The sequence below is a fragment of the Sphaerodactylus townsendi genome, linkage group LG04 (genome assembly GCF_021028975.2).
Source record: "Sphaerodactylus townsendi isolate TG3544 linkage group LG04, MPM_Stown_v2.3, whole genome shotgun sequence".
Classification (NCBI taxonomy): domain Eukaryota; kingdom Metazoa; phylum Chordata; class Lepidosauria; order Squamata; family Sphaerodactylidae; genus Sphaerodactylus; species Sphaerodactylus townsendi.
The window spans coordinates 70706389-70724227 of NC_059428.1; the positions used below are offsets into that span (position 1 = coordinate 70706389).

Below are 17839 nucleotides of genomic sequence, written 5' to 3' on the forward strand. Positions count from 1 at the left end.
TCTCCTTGCAGGAGAGAAGGGGGGTATAAATCCAAATTATTATTATTATCCTCTTTCTCTATAATTGCTTTTCCCCTATTTTCTGGATTGTACCATTTCCTTATAACATTTCTCCTTAATTTTGGCAAGAAATTTATAATATTTACTATACATAAACTCTATTCAGTATTATTAATCTCTTTGATATACAACCACACTTTCAATTATTAAAAAATCCAACTAGAGCATTAATACATCAGATTATTCACTATACCGTATATACTCGTGTATAAGCCGACCCGTGTATAAGCCAAGGCGCCTAATTTTACTGCCCAAACCTGGAAAAACTTATTGACTCCGGCATAAGCCAAGGGTGGGAAGCCAGGAGGCAGAGGGAGTCACTGCCCAAATAAGGAGCTCCCTCTGCCTGCCAGATGGGTTTTGACAAAGCCTGCTGGCAGGCAGAGGGAGCTCCTTATTTGGGCAGTGAGCAGGCAGGCAGAGGGAGCTCCTTATTTGGGCAGTGACTCCCCCTGATGTCACTGCCCAAATAAGGAGCTCCCTCTGCCTCCCGGGGTTTGAGGAAGCCCAGCCAGCCAGGGTGCCTCGGGGTTCCCTCTTCACCCTCGATGAGGGCAGCAACAAGTGGCTTGAGGGGGCAGGGAGGTTGTCCCAGTCCCACCCCCAACCTCCTTGTGATTAATAGAAAATGGTGACTCACATATAAGCCGAGGGGGCTTTTCTCAGCCTTTAAACAGGGCTGAAAAACTCAGCTTATACGCGAGTATATACGGTAATCATTGATAAGTATAATTTCTGAAGTTATGCAAAAATATCTAATGAACAATTTATATTAACTATAAAATGAAATATACATCATAGATTGGAAGTAAAAAATATAACAATAGTATTAAATATACTGAACGACTACAGACCAGTTGCTCTAACATCTGTAGTTATGAAAACTTTTGAAAGGCTAGTAATGTACCATTTGAAAACCATCACGGATCCACTGTTGGACCCCTTGCAATTTGCATACCGAGCAAATAGATCGACAGATGATGCTGTTAATATGGCTTTGCACTATATCCTACAGCATCTTGAATCGCCAAAGACCTATGCAAGGGTCCTCTTTGTTGACTTTAGTTCAGCATTCAATACTATCAGACCGGACATTCTTCTAACCAAACTAAATCAGCTAGCAGTACCTGAGCATATTTGTAAGTGGATCACAAGCTTCCTAACAGATAGGAAACAGCAGGTGAAGCTAGGAAAAAATTACATCAGACACCTGTAAAATGAGCACAGGGGCCCCCCAAGGCTGTGTACTTTCACCACTTCTCTTCTCTCTGTATACCAATGACTGCATCTCAAATGATCCATCTGTTAAAATACTGAAATTTGCAGATGATACAACAGTGATTGGTCTCATTCGAGACAACGATGAAACCGCATACAGACGGGAGGTTGAACAACTAGCCTCGTGGTGCCACTGGAACAATCTAGAACTGAACACACTTAAAACCGTAGAAATGGTGGTAGATTTCAGGAGAAACCCTCCCATCCTACCTCCTCTCACAATACTAGACAACACAGTATCAACAGTAGAGACCTTTAAATTTCTAGGCTCCATCATATCTCATGACCTAAAATGGTCACCTAATATCAAAACGTCATTAAAAAAGCACAACAAAGAATGTTCTTTCATGCGCCAACTCAGGAAGCTCAAACTGCCCAAGGAGCTGCTGATACAGTTCTACAGAGGAATCATTGAGTCTGTTATCTGCACCTCTATAACTGTGTGGTTTGGTTCTGCAACCCAACAAGATCGACACAGACTTCAGAGAATAATCAGAACTGCAGAAAAAACAATTGCTGCTAACCTGCCTTCCATTGAGGACCTGTATACTGCACGGGTCAAAAAAAGGGCTGTGAAAATATTTACTGACCCCTCGCATCCTGGACATAAACTGTTTCAACTCTTACCCTCTAAACGTCGCTACAGAGCACTGCACACCAAGACAACTAGACATAAGAACAGTTTTTTCCCGAATGCCATCACTCTGTTAAACAAATAATTCCCTCGATAATGTCAAACTATTTATTATATATTTATTATATAATTACTGCACTACTTTTTTCATCATTCCTATTACCCATCTCCTCCCAATTATGACTGTATGACTATAGCCTGTGCTGACATTTCATTTTATTTTATGATTTTACATTTTATGTTTTTATTACTATTGATTGTTTCCTGATTGCTTACTAGACCTATATGACAATCATTAAGTGCTGGACCTTATGATTCTTGACAAATGTATTTTCTTTTATGTACACTGAGAGCATATGCACCGGAGACAAATTCCTTGTGTGTCCAATCACACTTGGCCAATAAAGATTCTATTCTATTCTATTCTATGTATTAATGCAATTCCAAGGTATACTAATGTTATCAAAAGTTAAGGTAGAATTTTTAAATTATTATTACTAATGAATAAGGGAAGAAGGAAGGGGAAAACAAGGAAAAGATGCAGTAAGTAATAACATAATAGAAGGATTGAAATAGGATAGGGTGAGTGGTTTGTTATTAGTTTATTAATTCTATCAATAATGTTAGTTACAATCTGTACAAATTCAATTAGAACATTATAAAATAATTAGTAATAGGTTTATATAATTGTCCAAAATTATCCAAATATGTTTCAAATGTGTTTCAATGGAGTAAACTCAACTCTGTACAGCCTTCTGTTATTGTCCTTTGTCTTTCCTCCAAACAGCCAGGCATGTAGCCAATCATCCAAAACAAATCCCCCCTTTCGTTTTCTTATTATTTCCACCATAGACTGGGTGTGTTGTATAAAGGTGTCTTACCAGTATGTCCTGGCCAGATATGGGAGTAGTTGCTGTTGTGTGTTTCCCTACTCTGCCCCCCACAATGTTTATTATTATTTTTCCAGTGAATTGGCTTCCCATGCAGTTTACATGGACCTTATATTTTCTACAAGGCTTTTCAATTCCATCATGAAAACAGACCAAGAATTTTGTCCCTTTGCATTTTTTTCTTTGTATGCTGTAAGCCAGAGGAACCAGTTTGCAAAGCCCTGTATTTAACTTTGTGTGCCTGTCCCTTGTCTATATCTCAATCGCCAACAAAGTAGAGCATTCTACAACAAAGAAGGTTCAACAGGTGGCAAATGAATATACAGCTTTACTTTAATCTTTCTGTGGAAAAGAGTATAGAGCTTGAAACAGCAAGAAAAAATTTCAACTAGATGGAATAACATGTGGAAACTGAAGGAAAACCGCAAAAAAATGGAAATAGTATGGACCATATTGTAGTCCCTCTGTTTTACTTCCTATCCTTCTTCCTCCTTAAAACAACCCCTAGTATTTAATTCAATTTTCTTTTTATCACAGAAGTTTGTTTCAAATCTGATGGGGTTGTGAGTGAATGGTAGCCAGTGATCTTTTGAGATAATCTATGTACTCTTTTCTCTCATGTCACAACTTGTGTGAGTGCCATTTTGAGAAACATTCACATTCTTTTAATCTATCTGTTACAGATACTGTGCCTGCTAAAAATTACACATATGTCTTCTAATTTCCATATCCAACTTAACTGCATAACAGATAGTTGTGGCACAACATGGAACTTATGCTTCTCAAATACATGGAGCTAAAACACAGTTACTTTATAGTTGTGAATTATCATTATTTCAGTTTATGCCGAAATGATTGTAGTTAGGCTTTAAGATGGCTCCCCCACCCCCGCCAGAATTTCTTTCTGAGTGTTTAATCTCAGTCACTCCTGTTTTTATGCTCTTCTGGCAAATACGTATTGTTTGCTCACATAACTGAAAATACAATAAAAATAAATAAATACAACAATAGAATTTAAAGGGAAAAGTTAATAATGGGGCCAGAATGATATTAACCTAAATCCTGTTATGTAAACTAATGCCATACTTACTTTCCTTTGAAAGGTGGCCTTCAGTAAATACTGTAATTCAAAAGACATTATGGAACTCTTCTGCATTGCAACTGGTCTACCAAGGTAATTACCTTCTGTTTGAATACACTTATATTGTTTGTTAGTGCTATTGATGTTGATGTTATTTTCTGTTTCCAAAAGTTTAGGGGTCAAACTGGACATGGTAGAGAATACAGATCTCGTTTTGCCTTTTAAAGCCAAATAACACACACACACACACACACACACACACACAATACTAACCCAATTGCTCTGATCGAAACTGGGGAGGAACACACTGTTATTAACCTTCAGAGGAAAAAGATTACTATCTGTCCTTTTTCTAAAGGCAGTAACAGCATGACGTTTTGAAACTATGTACAGGTTCCTCTCCCCCATGTTGCCATAATTCAGCTGAAAAACATGCTAGAGAGAGCCAATTCCCGGCACTTCCTCTTTTTTTGACCTTATTAATTCTAAGCAAAGTTCCACCGTTCTAAATCCATTAAAATCCATGAGCTGAGAATGGTGTAACTCCACTTAAAGTTGCACAGTAGAATTTTTTTTCATAATGGTTCAGAAAGTATAAAAGTCAAAATGAAGTACTGAAATAAGATGCAGGTATTTATCTTAAATGTTAAAAATAGGACAAAATACATTTGTTATTGATTTCAAGTGCCATGTGTAGCACAGTAGATTTATGTTGCAGAATAATATTGCAGAGCCATGATTTCTGAAAATTTGGTGACAACTGTACAGTACATCCATCTCCTGGAAGGAAAACTGAGACGGATTCACTATTTGTTTCCCCCCATATAGAGCTTCCTTATTTATTTATGTATTTATGTATTTGTGTATTTTAAAGTTTGGATTTATAGCCCTACAGTGGCATACCGCTTATAGGGACATGGGATGACCCATGTCCCTGGGCGCATGCCTTTCGGTCACGTGGGGGGGTGCCAGGCATTGTCCCCACACCCGGCCTCTCCCACGATGTGGCACCCTGGCTGGCGTCTGGCAGATCCAGTGCCGGGGCGGCACTCGCCGGCACCCAAACTGGGCCCAGCCACGTGACTGTCTCCCCTGACAGTGGATTGTGCTGGCGTGCCAGTCTCTCCCCACTGCGGTGCCTGTCCAAGCTGCCTCCTTTCCTCCCCAGGCCCTCGGGGGTAGTGCTCAGAGGCAGAGGTGGGGGTGGCTCAGACAGGCACTGCGGCAGCAGGCCACCTCCTGGGTCACCTGTTGTAGTCTCCTGCCCCGCTCTGCAGGGCCTGGGGAGGATAGGGGGTGGCCTGCAGGGAGGTGTGGGCGGCTCAGTCTGCCTGCCTGCCACTGCAGTGCTTGTTCAAGCAACTCCTGTCCCCAAACCCCACCCCCCGAGCCCCGCCTTCAAACATGGGGAACACAGGAGGTGCCCAGAGCAGGTGTTGTCCCCGGGCACCATTTGCCCCCGATATGTCTCTGCCGCCCTATCCCTGAATGGCTCTTAGGGATACATGTTGAAAATATTGCCCCCTTGCCTTCTATTGTCTACTCCAGCCCAAAATCTTCTCAACAATGTAAACAGAGGTAGAGATGTAATCAGTGGTGGGATTCAGCAGGTTCGCACCACTTCGGCAGAATAGGTTGTTAAAATAGTGCTTGTAAACAAACCAGTGGTTAAATTATTTGAATCCCACCACCGGAACCAGTTGTTAAATTATTTGAATCTCACCACTGGATGTAATCCTTTCTGTATCAACAAGGAAATATTACCTTTGACTAAATTGGATGCAGAATGCACCCCCAACTCCATTCTGTAACTACCATATGGCAAATAAAGTGACTTGTTTGTAACTAACTGACTCTTGGTTATGCCCACTGGTACACTCCTATTCCCATAGTACACTTGGAGGGCTGGGTCACTAACACTGAAATAATTCACAGTTTATCTTAAGGATGAATTTGTAAACATTATAGCAAATGTTAATCAATTACGAACAGCTTCATAAATGGCTAATAATATTGTAACAGATTCTATCAGGTAACAAAATTATTACATATAGAATATTCTTCTACTATCCTTATCAGTCTCTTGAGACACATGCTATGCACATTTACAACATGTGACCATCTCATGCTAACCTTTTTATAAATTGTATCTTATTAAAAAATGTGACCCATAAAGTTCTGCACAGTCAAGTTGATTCGATTTGCCATGGATGCTGGATATATCTGCTCTTCCCTCATTTATGTAGGTCAAACAATGTCACCAGCCTGAGCTATTGAACATTCCACTCAGTTGCCTTAAAGGCTTTATTTAACAACCTAAGCCATTCACAAATTGTTGAAAGAAAGCCAGTTTAAACAGATTTTTTAATACAAATACAGACTCACAAATGGGCAAAACTGAGCCAGTCCTTCATAGTTTAATTTGTCAAGTCAGTAGATCAAGGACTCACCCTGGGGGTTGTGGCTCAGTGCTAGAGCACAGATTTTGCATGAAGAAGATCCCAGGTCCAGCCTTTAAAAGGATTTCAGATAGCAGGTGTTGGAAAGGACTTTCATCTGCCCAAGACTCTGGAGAGGCAGGGTAAACAATTCTGAGTTAATGGACAAATGATCTGCCTTGGTACAAGGCAGCTTTCTATGTTGAACCTACCAAGGAACTGTGACTGCTGACCCAGAAACCACGTCTCCTGTCTTGCATGAATGTGTGTTGATTGTAACACAAAGATGACACTGAATATATATTCTGGTTGGTGATGCTGTTTGACCTATGCATTCAGGAGAATGCTGCAGGAGTAAAGTAAAACAGTCATAATATCATCAAGTCACAGAGGAAAGAAAATACAACACTAATTCTATTCTGTAGGCTATGAAAAGATCTTGGCATGCTCTGAACTTTAAATAAATAAAAGTTAAATAAAACTTTAAATAAAAGCCAGGGTGCAGGATGGGGGGATCTATTCTGTATAACACTATATTCTTGTTTCCACACTGATGCTCTGTTGTTGACAACAGCAACGTTTTCAGGATTATCCATATAATGACATACTGTTGCTGTGTTTCCCCTTGCTTGCTGTGAGTTTTTCCAAATTTGTTTTGTTGGAAGGATGACAGTCAAAGTACATGTGGGTACCACGTGGATGTAAAGATATGCATTTTTTCTGGTTCCATCCACATTGGCGCCATTTTCCATACCTCAACCTCCAACATTTACCTCATTCACATTAGAGAGCATTTTCAGGCTCTTTAAAAAAATGAAAAGTGACAAATTGCTATGGGTTTCTAATGTTAAAATTATTGACTGCAACAACTAGGTTCTAGCTTTTGTTTTTAAAATGAAGTACCTAGCTTTTTTCCTTATGGAGACATAAAAGAGAAAATACAGATTGCACATTTCTGCTTATAATTCTGCAGTCAAAGGGGCAACAGACTTATTTTTTCTAAATGAAAGCTGGAAACTAGCAGATCACAGCAGCAGATTATGTTAATAATGCTCTAGTCATTCTCTATTTTTTTTTTAAAAAAAGAACAGTCTGGTGGTGGGAGAGGGAAATAAATACGTTCTGGAATCTTCTGGAAAATATATGCTAGCAAGAGTGGAAAATTTTCCAGAGTGCAATTACAAATGTGTGCTTTCAGTTAGTACGCTCCTGTCAACATTCCTAATCCAGTTTTGAATCTCCTGTACTGTACTGAAATCTCAGCTGTTTTTTTCTCCCCCATCCAGTTTCCATCTGGTACATGAGTTTGGGATCTAGATGTAGACAAACATAATTTTACGTTTATTCCATGTGTCTGTATCCTTAAGGATTTGTGGTAGGTATGCCAGCCTCCACGTTGGACATTTTTTTTAAAAAAATGTTTAATTTGTATCCTGCCCTTCCCTGTAGGGCTCAGGGTCTACATGAGGATCCCCTGGAATTACAGCTCATCTGCAGACTACAGAAATCAGTTCCCCTGGAGAAAATGGATGCTTTGGAGGGTAGACTCTACAGCATTGTACCCTGATGAGGTCCCTGTTCACCTCTAGGCTCCATCTTCAGACCTCCAGGCATTTTCCCACCTAGATCTGACAACCCTATCCCCCTATCACTGTTGGTGGTCAGGGTGGACCTGGCAACCCTAGTTAATGGGTGGTCTTCCCAGCTGTAAAGCCCAGAAAATTTCTCCCTGCCCAGGTGACATTCCAGTCCCAAGTCAAAACTGAACCTTCTGAGAGAAATGTTGAGTTCCTTGATTTCTATTATTTATCTCTCTCCTTCAGAATCGGCTTGGCTATTTTCTTTCTCTCTGTTGCCTCAGGCCCATTCCGCACAAAAAATGTATAATGAGTTGCAGTCGTGATAAAGGAACCCGTTTTCCTGTTTTCGTATCCACATGAGTTCCGTTCAGGCAGCGATTGGAGCCCACGGAAACAATCCTGGTTGATGTCTTTGCACAGAAATGGTTCTCCTTTTTTTTAATTACTTGCCAAAAATGTATAGCTACGCAGGCATAGACAAATGAACCCCCGCAGCCACACCAACGTCCCATGATATGACCAACTGCATCTGCGTAGCTATGCAGATGCAAGGTGCAAATTTTTTAAAAAGGAAAAAGGATCTCCCTGCAACAGCCAGGCAATGGCAGGTGGCTTCTCTCTCACCATGGAGGATGGAGTGGAAGGGAGGCAGACAAAGTGCCTCCTGCCTGGCTGTTCTCTGGAAAGCAGCTCCCACCCAAGTTTTTTTCAAAAGGATTGCTTGCTTAGCGATTTTCAAAAAAAGCAGCTTGGGGAAAATAACATGGGGCAGACTCATTTTGGGTGTGGGACTTGTGTGAAGTCCCCCCAAAAAACAGGTTATATGGCATCCTACACCCATGTTTCTTGGCCCATGTGGAATGGGCCTCAGATTATTTATGCTATCTTCCGTTATTACTTCTTAGGGGCTTTTTCAAATGTTATATTTTAGTTATTGTAATTTCTATTTGGTAGCTGCCTTCCGGCCGGTTTGAGCTAAAAGGGGAGTGCACTGATATTTTTATAAATAAATAACCATTGTTTTTCAGGAATACAACCATTTCCATTTTCACAGCAGATGATTGCATGGTGTCTATTGATCCTACTATGCCAACAAATTCTGAAATAAATTTATTTATTTTATAAATAAATAACCATTGTTTTTCAGGAATACAACCATTTCCATTTTCACAGCAGATGACTGCATGGTGTCTATTGATCCTACTATGCCAACAAATTCTGAAAGGTAGGCACATTGTCTTAGAACAACAGTAAGCTTAGAAAAATAGTGATGCTTACTCACTTGCAATATTTGTGAGTTTGTGTATCTGAATTAGGGTTGCCAATCTTCAGGTGGGTCTGGAAATCTCACAGAATTTCAGTTGGTCTCCAGATGACAAAGATCAGTTCCCCTGGGGGAAATGGCTGCTTTGGAGGATGAACTCTATGGTATTATACCCTGCTAAGTCCCCTTTCCTCCCCAAATGCCACCATCTCCAGCCTCCATTTCTAAAATCTTCAGGAATATCCCAACCTGGTGCTGGCAACCCTAATATGTGTGCTTGCTTGTAATATGACAATGTAGAGTAGAGCACAGCAAAAATTACTCAGAATGTTACATCTATAAGAGCCTTTCATTTAAAAATATTATTAAAACATATATAGCTACCTGAATAAACACAAATCACTGCAAGAAGTAGTTAGTGTGAAAATGTCTTTTCCCATCTCACTTCATTAAGAGAGTTCACAGTTCCTTATCCTACCAGGCTTTGTTTGCCTACTAGAAGAAGCAAACCAAAACATAATTCCACACACAGACATTTTTGGAGGTGTGTACTGATGAACGCTTAGCCTAAGGACCTTCCATTTTTCCAAAGCTCCTTTTCATTTTCTCAGGACCCTCAGTGCCCTGCCTTCAGAGGCATTCCTCCCATTGGGCAAAGTGGGCAGTTGCCCTGGGCGCAGCCTTGTGGAGGGGCGTAGGTTCGTTTGTGGGATTTTTTGTATTTTCAGTGTTTTTTCCATTTTTGGCCTGCAGGGGCGCAGTTTTTAGGCTAGCAGCACCAAAATTTCAGGGATTCTTCAGAAGACTCTCCTGATGATATCACCCTGGTTTGGTGAGGTTTGGTTTAGGGAGTCCAAAGTTATGGACTCCCAAAGGGAGTGCCCCCATCCTCCATTCTTTCCAATGGGAGCTAATAGGAGATGAGGGCTACACCTTTGAGGGTCCATAACGTTGGACCCCCTGAACCAAACTTCACCAAACCTGGGTGGTATCATCAGTAGGGTCTCACAAAGATACTCTGAAATTTTTGTGCTGCTATCTTAATAATTGCGCCCCTGAGAGCAGGCACCCCCTAAATTTCCCCAGATTTTTCTTTTAAATCCACCCCCTTCCTGCCAATGCTTGTATTCTTTCTTTCTTTTATTCTCTCAATGCCTAATAAAGGTTATTATTATTATTATTAAATCCATCCCCTTCGGCATAGATTTAAAGAGAGAATCTGAGGTCCCCAGATTAAACATTGAAAGTGATGCTGTTTCAGGGTGGGGGAGAATCCACCCCAAAAAGAGCATCACTTTCAATGTCGTTTAAACTGGGGACCCCAGATTCTCCCTTTAAGGTGGATTTAAAAGGAGAATCTGGGCTCCCTAGCTTAAACACCATTGAAAATAATGCTGTTTGGGGGTGGATTCCAGCATCACTTGTTTAAACAAGGGAGCCCAGATTCTCCTTTTAAATCCATCTTAAAGGGAGAATCTGGGGTCCCCTGTTTAAATAACATTGAAAGTGATGCTGCTTTCCCCAATTGGGGGGATTGGATACAACACCATAAAATGTTTTCATAGCAGTAATAAAACATTTTGAAAGCATTTTGAAAATGTTTTCAAAAAATATTTCTGCTGTGTTCAGATTTGTGAGTTGGGGCATGTTCTATAATGTGATGGTGACTTTGAAACAACCTGGTGGAAAAAATCATTGTTTGGTTGCCGTGGGAGAGGTTGGCTGCCCGTGGGGGAGGGGGGCATCAAACTCAGGTTTTGCCCAGGTACGCCCCTGCCTGCCTTGGCCTTGTTTTCCCTTTGTGATTGTTGATGCTCTATGTCAGGGTCTGTTCACCACTTCCTACCCAATCTGATCCATGAGGCTGTCAAACAGAGAGTGTGTTGCTGTGGTCTGAATAGCTGCAGGAATGAAGAGTACTGCTCAAATAGCACAAGATTCTCATGAGTGTCAGCAGGGATATGGATTTGCAAAAACAATGTGCACTCTTCTGTTCCCTGGCTGAATTCTGAAAACAAATTAGAAAATAGCCCTAGTCTTTCCTCTCATGTTGCATCATGGCAGCTGTGTATCATTTGCAAAAATGTTCTTTAACAGCCTTTTTTTCCCCTCTTGTAGTACTCCATACAAAGTTATACCTGTGGTCACCGGACAGTTAAATGGTAAATGTTTTTAAGCCACATTTTTTACCTTGTTGCCACAATTTTTAAAGTTATTTTGCTATATTTTTGCTTTAGAAAAATGTAAACATTTATCAGATTTCTTAACATTTGTAATTTTGAATTTAAATTGGTTGTTGAATAAGATTTAGGGGATTTAATCCAGAAAATGTTAAGTGCTTTCAGAGAATAGATGGTCTTTCTTATCATTTGATTTCAAATAAGCTAGAAGAGCCTGATGTAGAGCACTAGTGTGGTACAGTGATTAGAGGATTGGCCTAGCACAGGAGACCAAGGTTCAAATCCTCCTCTGTCATGAAAGACCATTGGGTAATCTTGAGCCAGATTCACAGGCCAATTTAATTCCAGACATAGGATCTTATTTGATGACAACTCTAACAGCGACTCTGTCAGACTACCCAGGGAAGCTACTGAAATCTACAAACACTGAGACAGTTTCAGCAAAAAGAAAAGAGTCTGAAAATCAACAAAACCTGGCTACCAGTACAACGAACATCCAAGCCAAAAACCAGGGAACTACAAACTCCTTCGTTCCCTCCTCCCACCCCTCCCCCTGATTTCTGAGATCACATATTCAGTACCAGGAAATACACATATAAATGTCACTCAAATGAACTCCACCCAAATACATGCAAAATGAACTCCACCCAAATATATGCAAATGCACCTCATCCCACCTTGGAGACAGACAAAACAAATACCCAACTCCACAAAACACTCCATACTATGCCACAGAGTGGCATTCTTACTGTGGAATGCCTATAAAGATGCCAGCCATAGATGTGGGCGAAATGTTAGGAACTAAGCTGCCAGACCATGGCCACACAGCCCAGAAAAAATAAAATAACCATCCAAAATGTGGCCCATTATTTTCTTTTGGGTAGAAAGCTGGCCTTCTGAATACCTATGTGCCATTTGCAGGTCAGAGTGCCACACATGTAGAAAAGGAGAACAACCTAACCATGTGAATTACACGAATTAAAATGCATTTGCATCTATCCAGTGCCAGCCCTTTGGTTCTTATTGTGAAGCTGCCCTGCTTATAAACCTAAAACAGAAGCCCTGCAGTGAAAAAGTCCTCCTAGGGCCCAGTCACTAAAATGCATGAAAGGCTGGGATCCGTATTGATTTATTTTGCAGAAAGATCCTTGAGAACACCCAACAAATATTCTTCCATGACAGAACTTTGTAGACACCCTGAAACAGGAAGTCACAGTTCTGCACCTTTTGTCATCCATGGTCGAATCCCCACTACCGTCTTAGCCAGGTTTCAGAACACAAGCTAACCAGATTTGAGGGACGACCTCCCTGGTCAAATCCCCACTACCGTATTAGCCAGGTTTCAGAACACAAACGACCTCAAACCTGGTTAGTTTGTGTTCTGAAACCTGGCTAAGACGGTAGTGGGGATTCAACTAAAGATGAGATGTGGGATAACAGATGGACAAGATCAAAACACTTTTTTTGTGAAGTATTGACCTGTAATGTAGCCAACTTGTTTCATTTTGTTCATCTTACTTGGAAGCATCCTTCTCTCTAACCAACAGTTGTCAAATCTGTGCCCTTCCGGTTAGCATTTGAAGTTTTTAATCAGTCAGAAAAACACACAAAGCCAACAAAAATTGATCTTCTGGGATACCAATATGATTAAAAATGTTGGATCTTTAGATTTATACAGCTGTCCTGGTAGGAGGCATGTGTGAAAAACTAGAAATGTGGCTATTCTTTCATGATAGTTCAGCCAATTGATTGTGCTGATGGTAAATAGGGCTTCAAAGAAACCCCACAGTTTGTTTTAATAATTAAAGATATAACCTACCACGCTTATGCCAATTTGCAATTTGATATCAGTGCTAAACTGCCAAATCATAACAAGACATGACACATTTGGATCAACTGGAAGTGTTTTGCTGGCATTTGTCTCTATGAAAATTGGCCTATAAGACTGGATTTCTATCACAATTGTATCAAGGGAAAATGCAAAATCACGTTAATCAGCCTTTCTATTGATTGATGTTTTGAGTAAGGCTTTGGATAAACCTATGAGGCAACCTTATTCTTAGTCAGACTATGGTTCATCTAATTTAGTATTGTTTACTCTGACTGCAGCTGCTCTTTATCATCTCAAACAGATTCTTCCAAACACCTGTTCTCTTAGCTCCTTTAACTGAAGGTTCCAGAGTTTGAACCAGAACATTCTTCATACACAGGAACTGCCCTGTAATTCCAGCTATGCCTAGGATGTGCCCTATCACTGACCCATGGCCACTCCAGAATGCTTTAACCTAGTCAAGCGAATCAGACTTAGTTCACTGGGAAAGGCATCAGAACAGGGAGGGAGGAAACAGGTGAAATATGATGATGTTATGGTTTGGTTCTGGCCCACTGGCCTTTTATGTTTTCATTTGTATTTTTGTATCTGTAGCAAATGTTCTCTTCTGATTTAACTTAGGATGACTTCAAAGGAATTGTCTTACTTTTACTGGACAATGATATTTTCCACCTCATAGAAGAATATCTGGGTCATAAATCTGCACAGAGGGGTTTTTAAACCATGTTTGCTGAAGTAATAAAATGTAAAAAGAAATCTATAATACTCTGATGTTTATTCAAGGTCCTCAAAATCTAGGGAGGCGAGAGCTTAAACAACCTTGCTCTACAGCTGGCAAAATAGCCCCGATCAGCAATGTATAGTTTGGGAACACCAGAATAAAATGCTATTCTACCAGAAGTATAAGGGAGAGAATTTTGACAGGTGCTGGTTTTTCACCTGTAGCTGACAAGATTCACCTGCCAAATTCCTTTGCTAACAACCCTTAAACATTCATGATCTTTGTCCTCATTTACACTTGTTAAATTTCTACCAAACCACTCACAGGATAAATAAAGGAAGAAGTAGTGTTCTGTTTTTTAAATAAGAGTCTGCTTCCATACAGAGAACTTCCCCTGGAAGGGCAGCAGGAGCCCCCCCCCCCCCCCCCCAGTGTTTGGGAGCATCCAGATGACATCATACCCAATTGGGCCATGGCTCATCTGGCTCTCATATTTTTTCTTGTGGCAACAGAAAACTACACGGAGGCTTCAAATACAGTACCTATAGGGAAGGGCAGAGTAAGCTCTGCCTTCAAAATGGCAGGGCTAAGATTCACATTTTCCAGCACTTTAAAGGCACTGTGATATTACAGTATTTCTTGCAAAGGAAAAGGGTGAGATTTCTGGGCTTCAGAGGGCACTGAAATCACTTTTGTGAGTCATCTATGCAATGGAGGAATGTGGGACGAGTGTGGCTGAGGGTCATCCCAGCAGTTTTATTCGTATCTCTGGCACGTTTGGTACAGTGTAATTTTAATTGGCCATTTGGGGCAAATAAGAACCCATTTTGAGCTTTTTCAGGTTGACAAAATGATATATGAACATGAGAAAAGACCTGCCAAATCACACCAGTGGTCCATCTTGTGTGGTGTTCCTCTCCCACACATTCTCTGAGACCTGTTATGTTTGCACCAAGATCCTTTGGCTTTACAATGTCCCTGAGTAAGGGAAAAAGCATTTAGTTTGTTATTGAAAGCATGTTGATCTAGGCTTAAAGCTTTCCCCACCCCATGCTTTCAAAAGGAAGAAACTGTCTGAATATACCAGAAAAAATATCAGTCATTAAACCTTTTGAATCCTCAGATAACCTCATTCTCTTTTGGCGATAATACATTGGCCTGTGGTTGCAAGACAATAATCAAACCGCTTGCTGGATGATTAAATCGTAAACTGTGGAAGAGCCATTTGCCCTTCTGGCTTCAAACCCTAAATTCTCCCAATTAGGGTTACTGGCAGGTTATTAACCTGATCTGACAAAGGCACCTACCCTGTAAAATCACACAACCGTTTGGTCAGGCATGAAGGTTCAGATCCTGATCTACTCAAATTTCCCGGGTCTACAAAGCACTGACATTCTTAGCCAATATTATTCATCCCCCAGTACCCCTTAAGGGATCTGGGGAAAGGATTTAATAAGGTTGCCAGCTACTGATTGGGAAATACCTGGAGATTTTTGCAGTGGAGCCTGGGGAGCAGAGGCATACCGGGAGAAAATGGCGTGCAAGGCAACACCTCATCCCAGCCCGTATCTGGTCATTGACTGTAAATAAAGTCTTCTTCTTCTTCTTCTTCTTCTTCTTCTTCTTCTTCTTCTTCTTCTTCTTCTTCATCCCAGCCCCATCAGGCCTGGCCCCGCCAGGCTGCAGCCAGCAGAAGAGGGTGGTGGTGGTCCCAGGCAGCCTGGCGGGGCCGGGCCTGATGGGGCTGGGCCAAGGTGTTGCCTTGGACGCCACTGTCTCCCTCACTGTGTACTAGTCTCTTCCTGATGTATAGCCAAAATGTGCATTTACTTCAAGCACAGACAAAAGAGTCCATGAAACAGAGGTTCAGGAGTACATTGTGAAGTCAGTATACATTTGTACTCCAAACACTTCTCTGACAATCTAGTCCAGCAACCTGTTTTTACTGGGGCCAACCCAGTGGCTGTAGAAGGCCAAGGCACATGGCCTAGAAGCTGAGGCCTTCCCTTGAAGTTGCCTCCTAGCCTAGCATAAACCTTTAAAGATTAGCTTCTTCTAACTATGGAACTACTTTTTATTCTCCATGGCCATCAACCATTGGTGGACTGTTCCTCCAAGAAGATGAGAAAGAAGTAATTCCCCTCACCTTGATCTGCACTCCCAATCAGAACAGGCCTCCCACAAGGCTGATACAAAGAAAAAGAGAGAAAACATGCACACTTGGAAGTAAGGAACTCTAAGCGTCACTTGTAGTTTGGGTCTATTTCACTATGGAATAGACAAATATTTTCTATTTTGTGTATTCCGTATGGCAAGATATCTACAGAAATCCTACAGGGTCCTTGGGTATATGCACTTTAACCACACGCAAATAAATAGTTATGCAGTGACACAATTACCATTAAAATGTGTCCTGTGTGGAACCTTTCTTCCTTTATTTTTGTCAGGAAAATATATCTGAGGAACTTGCTGTGTGACATATCCAAGAGCAAAGGTTCCTTGTGGTGTTTTAACAAACATATGTTTGCTGTCCAAGTCTGAAGGCTGACATAATTCAGCCTTCAGAGAAGGAGGTCAAATATTCCTCTTTATTCCCACACTGCAGGTGTTGTATCCACAGCATGAATCTCTATTGAATGTCATGCACTTGTTCTGGGAAGAGTTCCCATTGACGTCAGTCCAGAAACCTTGCTGAGAGTTCTACATACAAAATAAGGCATGACTATGCAAAAGACAGCCACAGGGAGAAGCTGTGTTTTATCCTGCAGCTTTTACTTATTAGCTGCAATGGTGTAAATCTTTTGCAGTTCACTGAAAAATATTGGAAGAAAAAAGTTGAACCATCCTCCCCCCACCAAAAAAAAGAAGCTAATCTGTCAAAATAAATGATTGTGAAAATATTACATCCCTGTATCTAGGATTGTTTTGAGAGGAAAGTATATGGTCACAGCCAAAAAATGGACACAATGAATTTTACATGTACAAAAGCAAAAGGTAGGACACATTTTTGTAGGCATCATAAGTCAATATATGGAATTCATCTTTTGAAAAGAGCACTGACCTGAAAGGTCTGGCGTAGCCCAAACTCATCAAATCTTGGAAACTAAGCGGCATTGGCCCTGGTCAGTATTTGGATGGGGGCATTATCAAGGAATACCAGGGTCGTGGCATGGGGCATACAATGGCAAACCACCTCTGAAAGTCTCTCACTTTGAAAACCCTACAGGGTCATCATAAGTTGGTTGCGACTTGACTGCACGCACACACGCACACTCACACAGGATAGTCTTTTATATCACAGTATTATCTTGAATAAGATCTGTAATAAGATATTTTCATGCTACATGCCATATGTCCAGTGCTTTATGCAGTGGCCTTTGTCCATCATAAATCTCTATGAACTCTGTGGCTTTAAGACACATGTCGTCAACCTTCACCTTTCTAACTATTTGTGGCAGGTTCAGGCAGCCTCCTAACTACGTTGTACAAGTTTTCCTTGCTTTTCTATGACTGAACTCTTTTTTTCAGTGGTAGTATATGAGGTGTTCTATACTTCTCTGTGAGCCTTAGGAATGCCAGGAAGGTGAAAGGAGCCTTTTCCCCTATGGCAATTCCTGCTTTTCTAGGCACCAGAGAACTGAGGCAAGTTCATCAAATAAAAGTGAAATTTATTGAATAAACTAGATGGGATCAGGAGAGAGTTAAGTGAATGGAAATCAGGCAGGCATTAACTATATACAGGTATCAGTTTTGGCACAGGCACTAGTGGCGTAGTGTCAACAGGGCCGGGTAGGGAGCGACGCCCTGGGTGGGTTGTGATGCCCCAGACGGAGCAGTGGAGGGGACATGGCTGGGCTGCGGAGGGGGGCGGGCATGGCATTC

General features: G+C 41.0%; 1 protein-coding gene across 1 annotated transcript in view; it reads left to right on the top strand.

The window, feature by feature from the left end:
• The window catches only part of PDE9A (phosphodiesterase 9A), a 79492-nt gene that overhangs the window by 10957 nt on the left and 50696 nt on the right, over positions 1-17839 (top strand). Inside the window, exons 2-4 of the mRNA XM_048493635.1 lie at positions 3966-4036; positions 9109-9186; positions 11344-11387. Coding sequence (XP_048349592.1) covers positions 3966-4036; positions 9109-9186; positions 11344-11387 — 193 coding nt within the window. The remainder of the gene's footprint in view (positions 1-3965; positions 4037-9108; positions 9187-11343; positions 11388-17839) is intronic.